The sequence below is a fragment of the Falco biarmicus genome, chromosome 8 (assembly GCF_023638135.1).
Source record: "Falco biarmicus isolate bFalBia1 chromosome 8, bFalBia1.pri, whole genome shotgun sequence".
In the NCBI taxonomy this organism is placed as follows: domain Eukaryota; kingdom Metazoa; phylum Chordata; class Aves; order Falconiformes; family Falconidae; genus Falco; species Falco biarmicus.
Window position 1 is genome coordinate 38002228 of NC_079295.1, and position 16912 is coordinate 38019139.

A 16912-nucleotide genomic window follows, 5' to 3' on the forward strand; every position below is an offset into this window, starting at 1 on the left:
TTTTTTCAGAGCCGTTTGTAAAACAGTCCTATGAAAATGCATGTCGTAAATAAATGAAACTTAATCAGTTTGTTTTGTTTATAATTTTTTTAAGGCTGTGGTAGAAATTGGCGTAAACGCTGCTTTAAAGCCTTGTGAACAGGAGTGATAGCCAGCATTGTTACAACTGCACATTTTTCAAAAGGGAACTTAAACCCACACGTGAATAGCTTTTCTTTAGTATTAATGCTGAGTACATTTGTTTGATGCAAAGTTGATTCAGAAATATATTTTATCTTGAGGTACTGCCAGCATTTGCCTCTTTCCACTCAGCCAGACTGATTACACCGAAAACAATGTGTAGCGAGCGAGGATACGAGGTTATACAATTGCTGAGGCATAACCGCACATTTCACTGTCAGCTCTGACACCCGCTCGTCCTGGGTGCGGGTGTCTGGTTTGCATAATCACCAGGTGCTTATTTATCAGCCAGCACACCAGGCAAACCTTCGATTTCAGCTGGCAGCCAATCAGACCTTGTTGATTTACATGGGGTTTTTTGAGACGATGTTTATTTACGTACAAAACAAACACAAACTTTCAGGCTGAATGCCTTTCTCTGTACGCTGAGGAGGCAATGAAGAGGAAGCCCCAGTGGCAAAGATGTGGTGCTGCTCTGTCCTGCACATTTTTGGGTGTCAGGCAGAGAGTATCCGAAATGCCAAACTGTACTGGGATAGAAGTGAATATCCTAAGGCATCCAAGAGTGTGTTTGGGTTTGGTTTAGAAATAACCTGTCTTTGATTGGCTGCTGTGGCTCTTAGTTTTAATTATCTCCTTCAATTGAGAATCTGCAGCTGCCAAAAGCAAACAGAAGCTTTTGTTTCTCTGTCCGTGCAGGTGAGATATTAAGAAGGAAAGAGAAATGTCTAAAAGCAGTGGAAAACATTCCAAAATATCCAAGAGGTAAGTGACCAAAAACCTGATTTGGCTGATTTTTATCTTTGCCTCTAAACACTGTTTCTACCTAGAAAAAACTTCATAAACCTGCTATCACAATTATGCAATTAGAGTGAGCTCTTTATTCAGTTATTTCACTTGTGGATGTTAAGGTGCCTTTTTATGGTATCTGTTGAGATGAAAGAAGTACTTCTGAGCTTTAATTGCTGGAGAAACACCCACAACTATTATTATTCTTATTTTATTGCCTCATCACAAGGACAAATGTCTGTCCCACTTGACCAGCTGCTACTTACATCTGGATTGCAAGACACTTGGATTCACACCTTAGGAACAACCCTAATGTGTGAATTATCTCCAAGATGGGCATACAAGTGCTTCTGGCTTCCCTGACGTAGCTCCATCAAAGAGGTCATCCAGAAGTGTGTTATGGCACCATGAGCCTGGAAACTGGAGCATCACTACTGTAATCAGGGCTGTGCATGGCAGGGAATTTTCCCCTTGCTCTAAACTCTGCTGCGGAGCATACCAAAGCTGAAATCTGAAGGTTTGCTCACGTGGTTCAGATGATTATTAGTAGGTTTCAGAGGTAAGTGTGCAAAACCTGCCTACTGCTATGTATAAACAATGACAAAAATGAAAAGACTGCCAATTTCAAGCATTCACTGCAGGTTCAGGAAGGTAATATTTTTGTTCAGATCAGTTTCTGAAAAGACTATTTCTCAGTTTTTATGGTTCACAGGAAATTTCCCAAACTAAAGATCAAAAATGTGAGGCTGCTCTGTATGTAATACATGGGTAGGAAACTTCTTCAGACTTGCCTTTCTTAGTCTTAAGTTTACTTGCTCTATCTTGATAAGTTTTATTAGGCAGGTAATAACACCCACCCAGAATTTCTAAGATTAGAGATTCAGTGTGAGTGAGTACGTGAGTGTACGTGGTAAAGCTGCCTTGTTTTTGAAACTGTACTAGAAGTGTAAAAGGATGCAAGACACAGCTCATTCATATTCAGAAAGCGAAGAAGAATGAAAATAACGATAAAACCATTCACAAGGAATTGTTTTTCTTGGCGTTGTCCCACTCCTCATTTTGGCTAAGCCACCTGTACGTTTCTCAGTGTGGGGTAACCTGGCAGCTCCAGGTTAGACACCACTGAGCTATGATTTGAGCCATAGGTTCACCTCTCATGGTTCCTTGGAAAATGTGGTATGTTGCCCAGGTGATATGCAAATGGAAGCTGTTGAAGTGCTAAACTTCCAGTAAACTTTATATCTAATTACAGTTTTACTATTGCCATATACGTCTGTCTTTTCCTTACTCTTTGTGTAAGGATATTACACTTCAGTGCAATTTGTAATAACCTGTGCTACTCAGGGTGCAGCTGGGTTATGTGAGGTCCTTAAAAGCAAGCAGAAAAGATGCTCAAATCCAGAGAAAACCCTCCCTGTAAAGGTAGAAATTTACTGGTTTTTTCTGATTCCTTCTTGCCCTGCCCTTCCTAGGAAGGTTAGCAGAAGCACTGTGTGGGTCGCCTCCCAGCTGGGTTTCTGAGCACTCAGCCACACAACCCATGGCACTGCTCTCATATCTAGAGTCAGTGGCCCAAGTCACTTCAGGACTATCAAAAGTAAATTGATAAATGTATAAATACATATATATATATATAGTGCTAGTGACACTGCAACTGAGACAGAATGAGCTACATGATATATTAGTTCTTTTTGGAACATCAAATGGATGTTGTGGTATTTTTTATATGTTTTATTTAAGAAAAAGGGGTCGAGTAGTGAAACTTCTTCATGCTAGGAATTTATTTTTCCACTTTTTCATGTGTGTATGTGTAAAAGAGTTAGGAGCATGTGTCTACATTACTCGTAGCCTTTAAGTGTATGCCACATATGTTCATCAATCCATCAATCAGGTCAATGTCTGGTTGAAAACGATATAAAATCATGCCTAGAAAAAGGTATGAAATGCCTTTTGCATTGGAACTCTGAGATGTATGGGACTGGGAGAAGCCTCCAGCTGATGGGAGTACTGGTTTTCTCCATTTAGTTTGTGGGGGAAGGTTTGCAGAGGTCAGCTGAGACTTTCTTCTGCCATGTGTCCTGCAGTCCTTTGCTCCAGAGAAGCGGAGAAACCTGGATCCTCCAGCAAAGAAGAGAGAAGCTATTTCATATGACAATGGTGATAAGACATACAGCTGTTATAGCCACCGCTTGGTGTGAAAACCTTGTGAATAACCTATTTCTTTCTGTGGCTCATGACAGTCATTCCATGTGCAGTTGATTTTAAGCAAGGAAAAAGAAACACGTTACTCAACATTTTTTACCTATTAACAGTCAGTGGCCAGTAAGAGTAAGTGAATAGTAGTATTTGCCTTCTACTTAATCATGTTTCTCTTCATTCATTACAGACATAGGTCCTTTATCTAAGTTTTTATAATGCTAGGCTAAATAAATCAGACTATATAATGGTAGTTGAGGTAGAATGGAGGCTGAGATTGGGCAGAAAAACCCCGTTTTCATTATACCAGAAAACTTCTTGGAAAAAGATTATACCAAGCTGGGCAACAAAACCTCATAAACTTTTCGAAAGTGGTGCTGCGTGTTGGTAGCAGTTGGAAAATTTAGGGGAGTGCTTTGCGAGGCTGCAGTCGTGATCGCCTCTTTTTTCCTTGATCTGTCTGGAGACGTGGTAGTATGTGTAAAGCTGGAAACAGCGCTTTTCTAATGTTCCCTAACCTCAAAAACAAGATGCCAAGCATAAGGTTTTTTCCTCCTTTCTTCCCTCCAGCTTGTTCCTGCCAGAACAGACTATTCAATTGTGTACTTTGCAGCCAGGCAGAACTGTGCATTGTGATTCTGCCTGCTGAAGAAGAGGAGTGCGGGGATTGAGAAGGCTTTTGTTGCTGGAAGGAATTTTTTTACTAGCTTTTTTTTCTCTGTGTGCGAGAGACATAAAGTGCTCTGGAAACATACAGATTCTTCCTGCCAAGAATGGTTGTTTTCACAGCTCCCCTTTTGCCAATTTCAAACTGGTTAAGAAATAATAATAATAAAAAAAAGTTTTCACATACTGTCGGGGTTTAAGCTCAGCTGGCAATGAAACCCCACACAGCCACTCGCTCACTCCCCTGCCAGTGGGATGGGGGAGAGAATCAGAAGAGTAAAAGCGAGCAGACTTGTGGGTTGCCATAAAGACAATTTAATGGGACAGAAAAGGAAGAAAACAATAATAGAAGTAATAATGATAATGATACTGATAAGAATAAAAGAATTAGAATATACAAAGCAAGAGATGCACAATGCAGTTGCTCACTACTTGCTGACCAGTGCCCAGCCAGCTTTCCCCCTAGTTTCTATACTAAGCACAATGTTCTATGGTATGGAATATCCCTTTGGCCAGTTTGGGTCATCTGTCCTGGCTGTGTCCCCTCCCAGCTTCTTCTGCCCCTCCAGCCTTCTTGCTCGGCAGGGCATGAGATGCTGAAAAGTCCTTGACTTAATATAAACATTACCTGGCAACAAATAAACCAGCAGTGTGTTATCAACACTGTTCTCATCCTAAATCCAAAACACTGGATCACCTACTAGGAAGAAAATTAACTCTGTCCTAGCTGAAGCCAGGACACATACATATCCTAAACTCCCTGGGTGACAGATTTTGTTGAGCAATAGAGTCTGACAAAGTGCCAAAATAACCTATTTCCCCAGAAGAATAGAAGAGTTGAGTATTGAAACTGATGCCAAGGTGAAGAGGGATTTTTCAGTGACAAGAACAAAGACAAGGCTGAAGTGTTATTAACCAACTGTCTTAATTAAGCTAGAGGTATGATGTTCTAATATTTTAAGGATCCCAGTCAGCTACTATACCTTTGGCTTTTTCAACCAAAAATCTTTAATGCAAAAAAATGAATCCATCTCCAGGTAGAAGGATTACTCATTCTAAATGCCTGAAATGCTTAAAGAGGATTCTAGTAAAATGTTCTACTCCCAACACTGACTTGACTTAATGCTATTCTAAATAACAAGTTGATTTTAGACATAATGTAGTGCTAAATGTGTCCTGATAGAAATATAAGAGATCATGGCATAAATGCAGACTAAATATTCTGTTGAACATGCACAATAAGGAGAGAAGCTGTTCGTGAGTCAGAGGACGTTGGAAAACAAAGAGAAGTTTGTAACTTACTTTTCTGACACCTTCTTCCAGTGTAGCCCTCGGTACAGGAGCACACATTGGTCCGAACACAGTGACCACCATTCTTACAAGGGGGGATGCAAACAGCTAGTGAAAGGAAAGCAAACATTTTGTGCACTGAAATCACACAGGGGATCAATGTTGCCTAAATTCAGGCTCCTTATTCAGGTGTCTGTGATGGGAGGCCTGTCTGCAGGGGCTTTTTTCTTTAATCGGGGTAGAGAAGGTGTCTCTCCAAAGGGTGATTTGAGCAGATGCCAAGCTGGAGATCCTGATTCTCCCTTGTTTGTGGAAAGAACTCCTAGCACCTAAGGGTCTCTTTTAGATACCTGCAATTAAGTGGTCTGTATTCTGGAGAATCTCTTGGGTTTTTAACACTCTAACTAAAATGCTTCTTCAAGGGCTTCTGCACTTCCACTGTAGATTGGTGTTTGATATTTGCAAGCTTGGCTTTGGTGCTCTCTCTCCCCCTTTCTCAATGAAGCAGAAGGAAGGGCTTTGCTTTGGCTTTGGTGCTATCTCTCCCCCTTTCTCAATGAAGCTGAAGGAAGGGCTTTGCTTTTCTTCTGCATTCATCCACTACCTCCCCCATCACTTCCATATCCTACAAATGTGGATATTCATTTTCAACTTTAGTTCTGTCTAAACCATAACAAGGATAAACATTTCAAATCACCTAGATGTTGAAAATCACCTTCCATGTTGAACCTGAAAAGAATGAGCATCAAATTACAGAGTCTGTATCATTTTCATTCTCTCCTTTACCCCCAGCATCACAAACCCAAAGAGCTTCCAGCAAGCTCCATTTGCAATTAGATTTTTGTGTGTGAATCATTCACTTGTAAAAATATGCATTGGAATAGCATTCATCTAGGAACTCCAAGGAAACAAAAGAATGAGGGAAAGAAAAAAGAAAATTTCTTATTGAGATAGTTTAGGTTTGGTAGAAAGAGTGTATTTACATTCCCAGATTCAGGAGGGGTTATTAGAGCCATGCTCAAAAAATGACCAGGGGTCTCCCAGGTATTTGAGTCCTAAACATAAGTTCCTGTCTATTCTGCCTGAGCTAGTGGGTAGTTAAAGCATTCATTAATTTGACTTCTGCAGCACAAAGTGAGCAAGAAGCCCAAGATACTGTTAGCCTTAGCTTAGAGCTCTCCCCTTTAGGACAGGGACCCAAAACCAGGTCCCACTCTATGTTTGGCAGAGCAATATTTGATCAGATCTCTGAGCGGGGATCTGAAGAAGTTCTGTAGAAGTCTTCCATCCATTACACTCTGGGATGGTCAAGTAGGTGATATTGTGAGCCCCATTTGAAGACAAATTATCATCTGGCTCTGAAATGCATTAAGTGCACAATATAGAGTTCACAAAATGAATGAAGAGCCATGCTTTAACGATTAATTGAATAGTTGCTAATTAGTAATATCACTGGCTTCAGACAGTTTTAGATTAATTGTTTAGTTATCATTAATGTCATCATAAATGCTTACTCCTTCACATATACCATTAAGAACAATATAATGCGGACTGACGACAGACTATAACATCAAAATAGCACAGAGGGAGTTATGGCAAGGAAAGTCTCTGGATATACTTCATGCAGGGGCAGGTAATGATATAGGCTGCTGTTTATATTTTAAGCCTGAATCCTTTATCAAGATGATAAATAGAACATTCTTACCTCTCTGGCACTGTGGCCCATAGAAACCGTAAGGACACGTACACGTATTTGGCCGTACGCAGATTCCTCCGTTCAAGCACACAGGATTGCACATGGCTGTATGTGGATATAAGACAACTCTGTGAACCTCTAATAATTTTCTTTTTTTTTTTTTTTTATAGTAGGCTCTCTTTTGTTGCTGCACATGTCATTGGACTAAACAATTCTAATAATACTGTGATAAATTTCACACAGTCCTTGCTGGTCAGTTGTGCTGCAGTATTTATTCATTGTCGACACAGTGGGAGCGTTTCAGTGGTGTTTTAGCATAGCTTGGGGGATGAAATAAAATATAATTTAATAGTTTATTTCTGATGTCCTCCTTTGATTTGTACAGTTCATTTGCTTCCATTGCAGCATCCTCACCAAACACGATCCCAAGGTAGTAAAATGCAGTCACATTGCTCAGAGCCTGGATAACCTGGAGATGAGATATTAACCATTTGCTGCTTTGTCTGAGTGCAGCAGACCATCATGGCATTTCTGCGAAGTTGAAGAGTTATGCACCACAAAACCTCCCTTTGTTCTGTCTCATTTAAATGCCGCTTCCAGCAACATATTGGCTCGTGCACCACCAACAAAGCCACTGGCTGAGCTCCCTTTGCTTCTTTATTTATCTGTTATTACTGTAAATGATGTAATAGGCATTAGGAATTAAACAGGCTTGCATATTTCTATGCAGCAAGTACCTGACTGTTGAAAAAAAAGGAAAAATATTAGAATTGCAGATTAGTTTAGTTGGGAAGTTAGTGTGTGAAGAATAAGGAATCTGATAAAGTTTTCATTGTAAAGCAGAGCGACTCTTTAAAGCAGTCTTTCTCCTTCTATTCCCTTTGTCTTCCAGTATTTCACAGAGTAGCCCGTTAAATAAATTAAATACATTTAATCTTAAATAAATTAAGAGTCACTAAAATGTTTCCGATGAACTAAAGGAGAAATAAAATGTCAATTTGGGAAAAGAAAAAAAAGTGAAATTGTAGTCTAGATGAGAGCTTTTCTGAATAAACAGCAATAACTTCTGAAGTCAAAATGGACTTCGTTCCTTGCTAATGGAGAATTTGGATTTGTTGCCCTATTATTCTAGCTAGTTAACAGATGTCCACACTCTGTCAGTGTTTGTATTTCCATTGGTAAAGTGCCTTAACGTGCCTTAAGTCCTTTTTTTTTTTTTTTTCTCTCCTCTATCTGAGTTCATCCAGAGATGCCTGTCATATCACCTGAGGAGGAACCACAACAGTATCCACAAAATACTCTGTGTAGTGCACATGAAATGGTGCTGGAGAGGTGAGCCTTCCACCCGAGGTACTGGCAGACAAACAAATCCTGCTGCTGTTGCTCTGGGTTGGAAATTACTGCTTCTGCTGCTGTTGCTTGTCCTCCTCTTGGAATAATCCTGTTTAAAGCCACCCCAATATAAATTTGCAGAACTCAAGAAGAGCAATCTCCAGCAGGAAAAAGAGGAGATAGTGGGAACCAGAATAGCTCGAGGCAATCCCAGTCATTTACCATGGATCTTAGCCTGGTTAATTTATGTGTCTTCAATAGGTTTGTCATTTCAACACTTACAGGAAGAGCAGTCTCCAGGAGATGGAGGTTAAAATGACATCTCTCACCTGCCAGCGAAGGTAATGTAGGCTGGAGGTGTCCTAGTCATTTAACATTCACCATGGCAGAGGCACACTGCCTCCATAGCCTTGAGGTTTGGCACTGATTAAGGTGTTCCTCATTCTTGCTGCTTTTAACATGTCACTATTTTGCATGCCTTGTCCCAGGTGAGTGCTGTAGTTGCTCTGCCTTTGGAAGAAAAATACGTACTCCAGCTTTTAGTGCTTAGACCCTGGGGGGAAGGTCTGAGCTGTATCAATTCAAAAGAGGGTTCAAAACTAGGAATCCTGACTAGAAATAGGTATCTACTTCCAATCCTCACCTCGTCATTTTGTACTGATGGGTGGAGGTGGCTTTTCCCTGCGCATGCACACTTCTGTGGATGCCTTTTGTAGGTACTCTGTGAGTACGAGATGCAGGCAGGAGGAGCAGAGTGAATTCTGGCAGTAGCAGGATGTTTAACGTTAGGGGGTGAACAGTTACGCTCTCCTTGCAAACTTGCTTTTGTTCTGTCTTGCACAGTCACAAGCCATCTTCTGGGATGGCAAAGCTGAACCCAGGAACTGGACCACAAAAATCAGAGTAGTCAGTCTCAGTTTCCAACAGCTTAGCTTTCTAAGTTTGCTTTTGTTCCTTAGACTATGCAGTGCTAGAAGTGCGTATGGATAGTCGCTAACTTCGCAGCAGAAGTCATGTTTGCTTGCTTATGTTCTTATCCTAACTTAAACTGGCCTCCTTCTATTGCTGTCTCCATAAGCTGTGTTTTAAGTTCAGATTTGACGGCATGCCATTAAAACTCAACAAAAGCCAAACTATTTTTTTCTACTCCACCATAGTACCTTGAGGGAAATGCATAGGGTTCAAAGCAATGAAAACGGGAAGGTGCACAGGTGGCGAGCAATGCGGATTGCTGCACATCCCTCGTCCCTGCCCTTGCGGGGCAATCCGTGAACAAGACCAGCAAAGACTGAGGTTATGTCCACGGCAGCTGAGACTGAAAATCAACGCTATCTCCAAAGTCCCAGTGAGAATTGTTCTCATTTGCAGAAGCCACCTAGTAAGGCTGTAACTTCTGAAATGGTGAAGAGCTTTTTAAATGTATTTATTTTTGCCACATGCTAAAAATAAACTCCAGAATCACACAAGCTTAAAAAGCTGCAAAAAGGTTTTGTTTGTGGGTTTCCTCTGAGTGATCCTGAGATTTAGATAAACATATACACTTATGAATACTTACATAAACTCAAAGACTTCCAAGGTTTTGCCCTTTACTAGGTTTCCTGCTCTTGTGATTTAATTCTTCAAGCAATTTCAAGTCTGACTGCTGAGTTGTGAGAACCACATGGATGTCAGGCAGCAAAAGACATGAGAGACCAGTCATTTCTAACCTCTTACCCGTTTCGCAAGAAGGGCTGCTCCATCCCTTTCTGCATTTGCACTCGTCTGGCGACACACAGACCCCGCCATTGTGGCAGTGTCTGTTACACACCACTGGAAAATACGCAGAGGATCAAAATCTCATTTCAGTAATAATGATGCAGATCCTAAAGCTGGTCTATCACAGCAAATAACTAATGGTATGAGTTAAAGAAGTAAACTGATGGATGATCTGTCCCTTTCCTTGGATTTCTTTCTCTACCAGACGTCTTGCATCTAAAATTCCTTGCTTTTTAAGCATTCTAGCTACTCTGGTTCAGAGATAGAATTATAGCCCTGTCAAAGGCGACCTGATATTTAAATGAGCAGTGAGGACTGTAATAATGGAACTGCATATGTTTTGCCATTCAGCTAACGTAGAAGGGTATGAAGGCTGATTTTTTTCCCCAGATGCTCTCTTTATTGAACCTCTTTCATAACTTGTATTGCACAGTAACGTGACTCCTAATAGGTATGATTGCCTTTTTGTGTTCTCAAAATTAGTATTACTGCATTCACTCACATAACCTTGAATTTCATAAAAGTTACTCTGGATGACATGGACATTTTTGCTTGTTTGTTTGTTTTTCCAGAGGCATTGTTATGCAGAAAAATTGATATAGATGTGCATGTTTTTACATAATACAACTGCACCGCTGGTAAATGTATGCTCTGAAATAGTTTAGGTACTGTAGTACTTCAATATATTATGCTTTGATTTCCTTGCTGAGGTCAATCATTTTAAGGGGAAATACAGAAAAATAAAAAAAAAATTTTTTGTCTTCTAGTTTTCTGCAAATCCAAATATGTAATGAGGAAAAAAGCCTGAATGAGTTCATACATACTTGTTTCACATCGAGGTCCAACAAATCCATAAGCACAAGAACAAGTATTTTGAGATAGACAAGTTCCTCCATGCTCACATGGTGGATCGCATTGCACTGCCAGAATAAAACATGAGAAATAAAATACAATTCAAATATTACTTTCTGTGTGGTTATGAGCACAACGCTTGTTACTACTTTTCCCATACCATTTTATTAATCCAACAACTAATTTGGCCAAGGAAAACACTGCAGGATAAAAGTAGGTATCACATTAGTAATACAGCACTAACAAGTAGCTATATAATGTCTGCAAGGGAATGATTTTAACACTATAATATTTAATTTCTCAGCATGCACGTTTTTAAGTATGTAGTTTTGAAGTTTAAGTTCAATAGTTGATACTGAAACCTTGCCCATCCCTTTACCAATTTACCTTGTGGATGTTCAGTCAGCCTTAACAGGTGCCAGAAGGTACACTAAAGCAAAGATGAAGTGCTTTTTCTTTATAGAAAATAGTTAGATGGGAATTTGTCAGCAAAATGACAAACGTTTAAGCAACAATTTGAATGTTTACTAAGTAGTGTGGGGTCTGCAGACAAAGCAGCAAGTTAAATAAGGATTTCTTGACATGCTGCAATATGCAATGTCATTCTGTGGAAGAAAGAGGATGAGCAGGTGTATTGTGTACAGCTGGAAAGTGCCGCAGCTCCTGGAACAGGCTATCTGCTGAAGGCATCTGTTTGGTTTTAAGCTTTGATTGTTATGAGCCTAATGGCTTTATTGTGCAGAGCACCTGGAAGGTTTAGCCTCTTAAACCTAACATCTAAGGTAGGTACCTGATATCTGATGTCATGAACACTTCTGTTTGCTGTTCTCTGATAAAAGGGAGCTCCGTATACCAAACACGGGAGAGGAGAAGGCCAGTGAAGGTAGAAGACGACCACTGACACTCGAAGAAGAAGAAGAAGTGCTGCATGCAGGAGCAGTGCAAGGCATGTGTGTCAGCTGGCTCTTACACCTTCAGAAAAAAAAGCCACCTCATATAACAGAATGAAAAATATCTTCCCTTGTGCTTGGGAAGAGAATATAGAGAAAGATGTACTTTGGCACACTTTGCTGGCAGAGTTTTGTCTTTATAATGAAGCTAAGCAAGGTTATTCCAAGGAAAATGCAAAATGAAGCTAATTCAGAGATCTGAAACAAAGCATCTCTCATTTTAAGTGTTGTTACAAGGGGAAAAGCCCATAATGTACCACATTCTGTTCTTAAAACTGGAAAATGGACTGTGTAATTGGAAAGCTAAATGAAGGAAAAATACTTGTGGCACCACATAATTTAAACGAAGTTCACGTGGTGAATTCCCCCTCACCTCTTGTGACTGTCACCAAGCCTTCAGGTAAAGCCATTGCATATGAACTTTGCCATCCAAAAAAAGTAATGAAAGCCACCACACATTTTCCAATTGCATTGAAAAAGACAAGCCCCAAGAAGCTACCTTGAAATAAACTTTTTTGACACCAATAACTTCAAGAAATATACTTGGTATTAGATGTGCTTTTCAGGTACTTCAGTGTTTATGTTTGCTATTACCATACAGTTTTAACTGTGAAATTTTCAATGCTGCATGAAGATTACTTTAGGATTGGGCATGCCGAGAAGAGAAAACTCACTAGATGTAGTTTAGATTCACACTATACATGTTAAGAATTTCATTAAGTTAAATTTAGTTTTGATGTGATGGGCTATAAGGTTTAGACATTTGCAGTTCAGCATGTGTTTAGCTGAAATTTGAGGTGTACGTGTGTGAGAAAAAAAAAACCCAACTAACCACATCAGCATTGTCTGGACAGCTAAACAGATTTTATTTAGACCCATTTAAGCAGTTAATGTCAAACTTTACCAAAGTTTTTCTAACTCAGCCACTGGTAGCAGCAGTTCAGGATCTCGTGCTATTAGGGTGAACAGCAGGTAGCACTCCGTGATGAAATAGAAAGTTGAAGAGAGGGAAAGAAACTGAAGCTGTTTTCCAACAATTATTTTATTCCTTTAAAATTGCAGTACTATATTTGTAAGCCACAACTCGCGTTTGGGAGCCCACGCTAGATCTCACTGAAGTCCATAGTGGGTGTAGGGCTTTGAAAGGAGGGTGCTGACCCGTCTGCTGTACACATGTCCATCTGGAACATCTCCCCTCCTCTGGGTTTGGGTAAGCACAGGACCTGGTTATAAAGGGATTCCTTTCCAAATACAAATTAACAGTAGGTAGAAGTGGTTCATATTCTTTGCATGGAGACAGGGAAACATGAAACCTGGGAAAAATGTACCACTCTTTTTGAAGTATGTGAAATGTGATTGCCTTTCCTATGGGACAATGGTTGCATAAGCCTTCAGGTGCCAAAGGAAGTGCTATGCCAAGCAAAGTGACATTCATACCTATTATGCTTTATTTCAGCATGTTTTGTATGTAGCACTTAAAATGAACGTGTCCGTTTGAATAACGTACTTTCCATCTGGCCTTTACACATTCCAAGATGCATCTGAACTGCCAGAAGAGAACATGGTATTTTGGATATTAAAACATTCAGCTCTTATGGTGACATTTAGTAGTAAAATGTTTAAAACTATTCTATTACTGGTGAACAGCAAAAGATAAAAACTGAATGGTGGCTGCAACGTGAGAGCAAGAGTAATATTCACCTAAAAGACGTTTCCCTCTATAATAGAAATATACTGTTTGTGTCAACGTCTTTTCCAAAAGCTCTATCTTTCATCTCCTGGAATGAGTATTTTTTTCCATAAGCATTTGCTAAATTGTACAAAGATATTGCAGTGTTTTTATACTAAGCAGTTTTGGATGGTATAAAATAACAGTAAAGAGGAAAACATTGCTGCAAATGGTCAATCTTGCTGTCAAATGTATGTATGTTTATGTTTATAATTTAAAATCTGGAGGTGAAAATGGAGAAGTCCATTATTGTTTTCTTTGAAAGACCTTTTTGGGAAATATCTCCAAACTTCTTTTTTCCATCAAAATGAGATCATGCACTTTTTATAAGTTTCTTTACGATAACTTCGGGGGTGCTCAGGAATACCAGATGCTGTGTTGCTCCCTCCATTTTCCATAGCCTAATCAGCAAATGCCTTCCAGGACAGAGTTATTGCTTAACATCTCAACAGTGAGTAAACTCCCTGTGTTGTCTGCCACGTGAGGTCCTGGGCATGTGCCACTGAAGCAAGGCTCAGAGGTGTGAAAGCATCACCTGCAGTTCCATTTAAAAACTGGAAAACCAGTCAGGTCAGGACAAACTTCAATGGAAGGAACATAGTCTACCTTGTCTCATGCAATCACTGTGCGTTATTTATTTTCTTACAAAGATGCATTAATCTGATTTCCTAAATGTACAGATGATGTTTGAATATGTGCAGCATATGAGAGGGAAAAAACAGAAAAGAAAGTTGTCAGGTTATTGGCTTTCCTTTTGAAATGTTGTGGACTGGAGCCTTTCTTTTGCATGTAAGATACACAGATAAAGGAAATAAAGCATAGGGTTTAAACATGTATTGGTGCAATTAAAATAAATCGTAGGCATATTTATACAGTCCAGCAGTCTGGAACCCAGTTATGAAATAAATATCCATCATAGCAAATAGAAAATTAACAAGATTAACTTGACTGAATAAATTTGGAATACAAATGCAGACAATGGTTCTGGTTAGGTTGTCCTAATGAACTTTGTTTTGTGAAATGTCAGCTGAGTGCTCATCTGCAGTCAAAAAAGCAAATAAAGTGTTAAGAATTGTTAAGAAATGAGCAGAGCACAAAATGCCAGACTTTATCATGGTCTGTATGCATGGTGAGCTGCATCTTAAACACCTTGCCTGGGTCTGATCGCCCAGCTCAGAAAAGATATAGTAGAAGTGGCAAAGATGCAGAAAAAGGTGACAGGGATAGTCAAAGTTATAGAGGAGCTCTAGTACAAAGAATAAGTGAATAGATAAGGTCTTTGGGAAAGACATGACTTGAGGGGTAGTATAGAAAACTGCAAAATCAGATGTGGAAAGGTTGAACAGAACACTGCTCAAAGGCATCACCTCGGCTTTTTGAAGCACATGATCCATAACTTGATGAGAGACTATTCTGGACAGTGTCCCTATATCTTTCCCACATACTGCCAGACATCTGCTGTTGGTAGCTATCGGAGATAGGCCTTTCGGTCTGATAGCATAGAGGTTTTGGGGTGTAAAAATGTCAGAACAGACGAATGTCAGCTACCTGATTTATTTTTGCCTTGTTTCATCCAGCTGTTCTTCCTGTAATACTTTCCCATCTTTCCTGTTATTTTGAAAATTATTTGGTTTGAACAGTGGTCTCATAATGTCAGTGCTGTGTTTTTAACTCTTGAGCAGAAGGTATGACTACTACTGTTCTAGACTTCCCCTTCTTTTAGAAAATACTGCACAAAGCCTATGAAATATCCCAGTTTTACTGACTTAACATTTTTAAGAAAATGTTTCTAAAGCAGCATGACTTTACCCTCCACAGGAATTCTGAGGAACTTTTGTGACTACTAGAAACTGGAAAGGTACTAGTCCTTAACTGTCACCTAATCCAAAATAGTTTTAAATAATTGCCTGTATTCTGTGGAACTGAGTCTCTGACTTTTTAATCATACAGTTTTAGTAATCAGACACTCCCTATTGAATGAACTTGGGGTTAGAGAAATAAAACCAAGGATGACCAGAAATTTGGCTTAAATTCTTATCTTTTGTCAGTCTTCAGGTCTAGGTCTTTCAGAAAGAAGCACAACGATGAGGCCCAGAACAGCATTTGTTAACTTCAACGCTGTTATGGAATGTGTTCCACCTTGGGGCACCCGGAGGAGCTCAGTTAAGTCCAACAGCTGCTCTTGGACAGTGCCATATGTGCAGACCGTGGTAAATACACTGAGCTCAGGGAAAAGACAGCATTTGTTTCCTTATCCAGTGCATACAGCATCTTTGAAAGTGCAGGTCTGTGTCCCTGTTGTAGAGTGGGGAACAGAGGCAGGACAACGAGTAATTGCGCTAAGGTGACTAACACCACACTGAGTATTTCAGAGCATTACCCTCAAAGGTTACAAAGTGCTGCATTACATGTGCCACTTGTAATACACTAGAAAAAAATATCAGAAACATTCTGAAAACAATCCTGTTTGGACTAGCTGTCCATTATTAAAGTACTAGTTTTTTATTTGTTTGGCATACTGAGCTGAAATGTGTAAAGCTCCGTGAGCGTTATGACACCTCTGCAGTGTACTTTGGTGGGTGATAGGTGCTGTCCTGTAAAACTGCTAGGAGTGTACTATAGTAATGCATTGCTTTTATGGTATATATCCTTGAAAAGGGCACTCAGAGTGGAAATTACGTATTTAGTAGCATCCCTCATCACCAGAGGAATTCTTGGCTAAGTTTACTCCATAAATGCCAGCGAGCACCTTCTGCAAGAGAATATGCAGGAGAATCCAGTGCACTACAGCTCAGCTCCCCTACATATTTTTTATTGTTCTGTAAGTGATGCCAGCTATTTTCAAAATGCTACTCTGAAATGAAGTTTTTCAAGGCCCTGCCTGTTTAGCAGACTTGTCTTTACATCAGGCCACTAATAAATGGAGATACTGCCTTTGTGCAGGAAGGTGAAAAAGCTCTGCAAGCTGAGAACCTGGCCAGCTGTAGGAAAGGGCATGGGAGTGCTGAGTAGAGCCTTGAGGAACTACTTCATCTCCCTTCATCTGCGAAGTGAGTAGCTGCTGCCAGAAGTAAAAGAATTAAGAATCTGTAATGCTTATTACGCCAAGGCAAGATGGGCAAAAGCAAGGTCGTACTTTTTACAGATGACAATGTTGTCGGTAGTGAAGGAAGTAAATAGAAATTGCCGAGAGCATCTGAACGTATCTCAGTTTAGGTGTCCGAATATGAGCCAAACGCACTGTCCTCTAGCTATGTTCTCCCAAAAGAAGGTGGGAGGTTAGACCTGATGATGCCCAGAGGCCTCTTCCAGCCAGGACTCTTCTGTGAGTCTCTGATTCCCAAACCAGGAAGACAGAGTAGGGGGAGAGGACTTTCAACTAAATTGTAACAGTGAGACTGAGGTGATTGTCCAAAGGGATAACAATATTACAGATATAAAAGGTGGTATGATTTACTTTAAAAATTTATTTTCAGG

At 39.9% G+C, this 16912-nt stretch overlaps 1 protein-coding gene across 1 annotated transcript in view; it reads right to left on the reverse strand.

Annotated features, from left to right (window-relative positions):
• LOC130153806 (von Willebrand factor D and EGF domain-containing protein-like) overlaps positions 1-16912 on the reverse strand; it is a 185903-nt gene that overhangs the window by 28952 nt on the left and 140039 nt on the right. The window contains exons 22-25 of the mRNA XM_056349152.1: positions 10729-10824; positions 9863-9958; positions 6827-6922; positions 5134-5229 (exon numbers count right to left, since the gene is read on the reverse strand). Of these exons, the coding sequence (XP_056205127.1) occupies positions 5134-5229; positions 6827-6922; positions 9863-9958; positions 10729-10824 (384 nt within the window). The remainder of the gene's footprint in view (positions 1-5133; positions 5230-6826; positions 6923-9862; positions 9959-10728; positions 10825-16912) is intronic.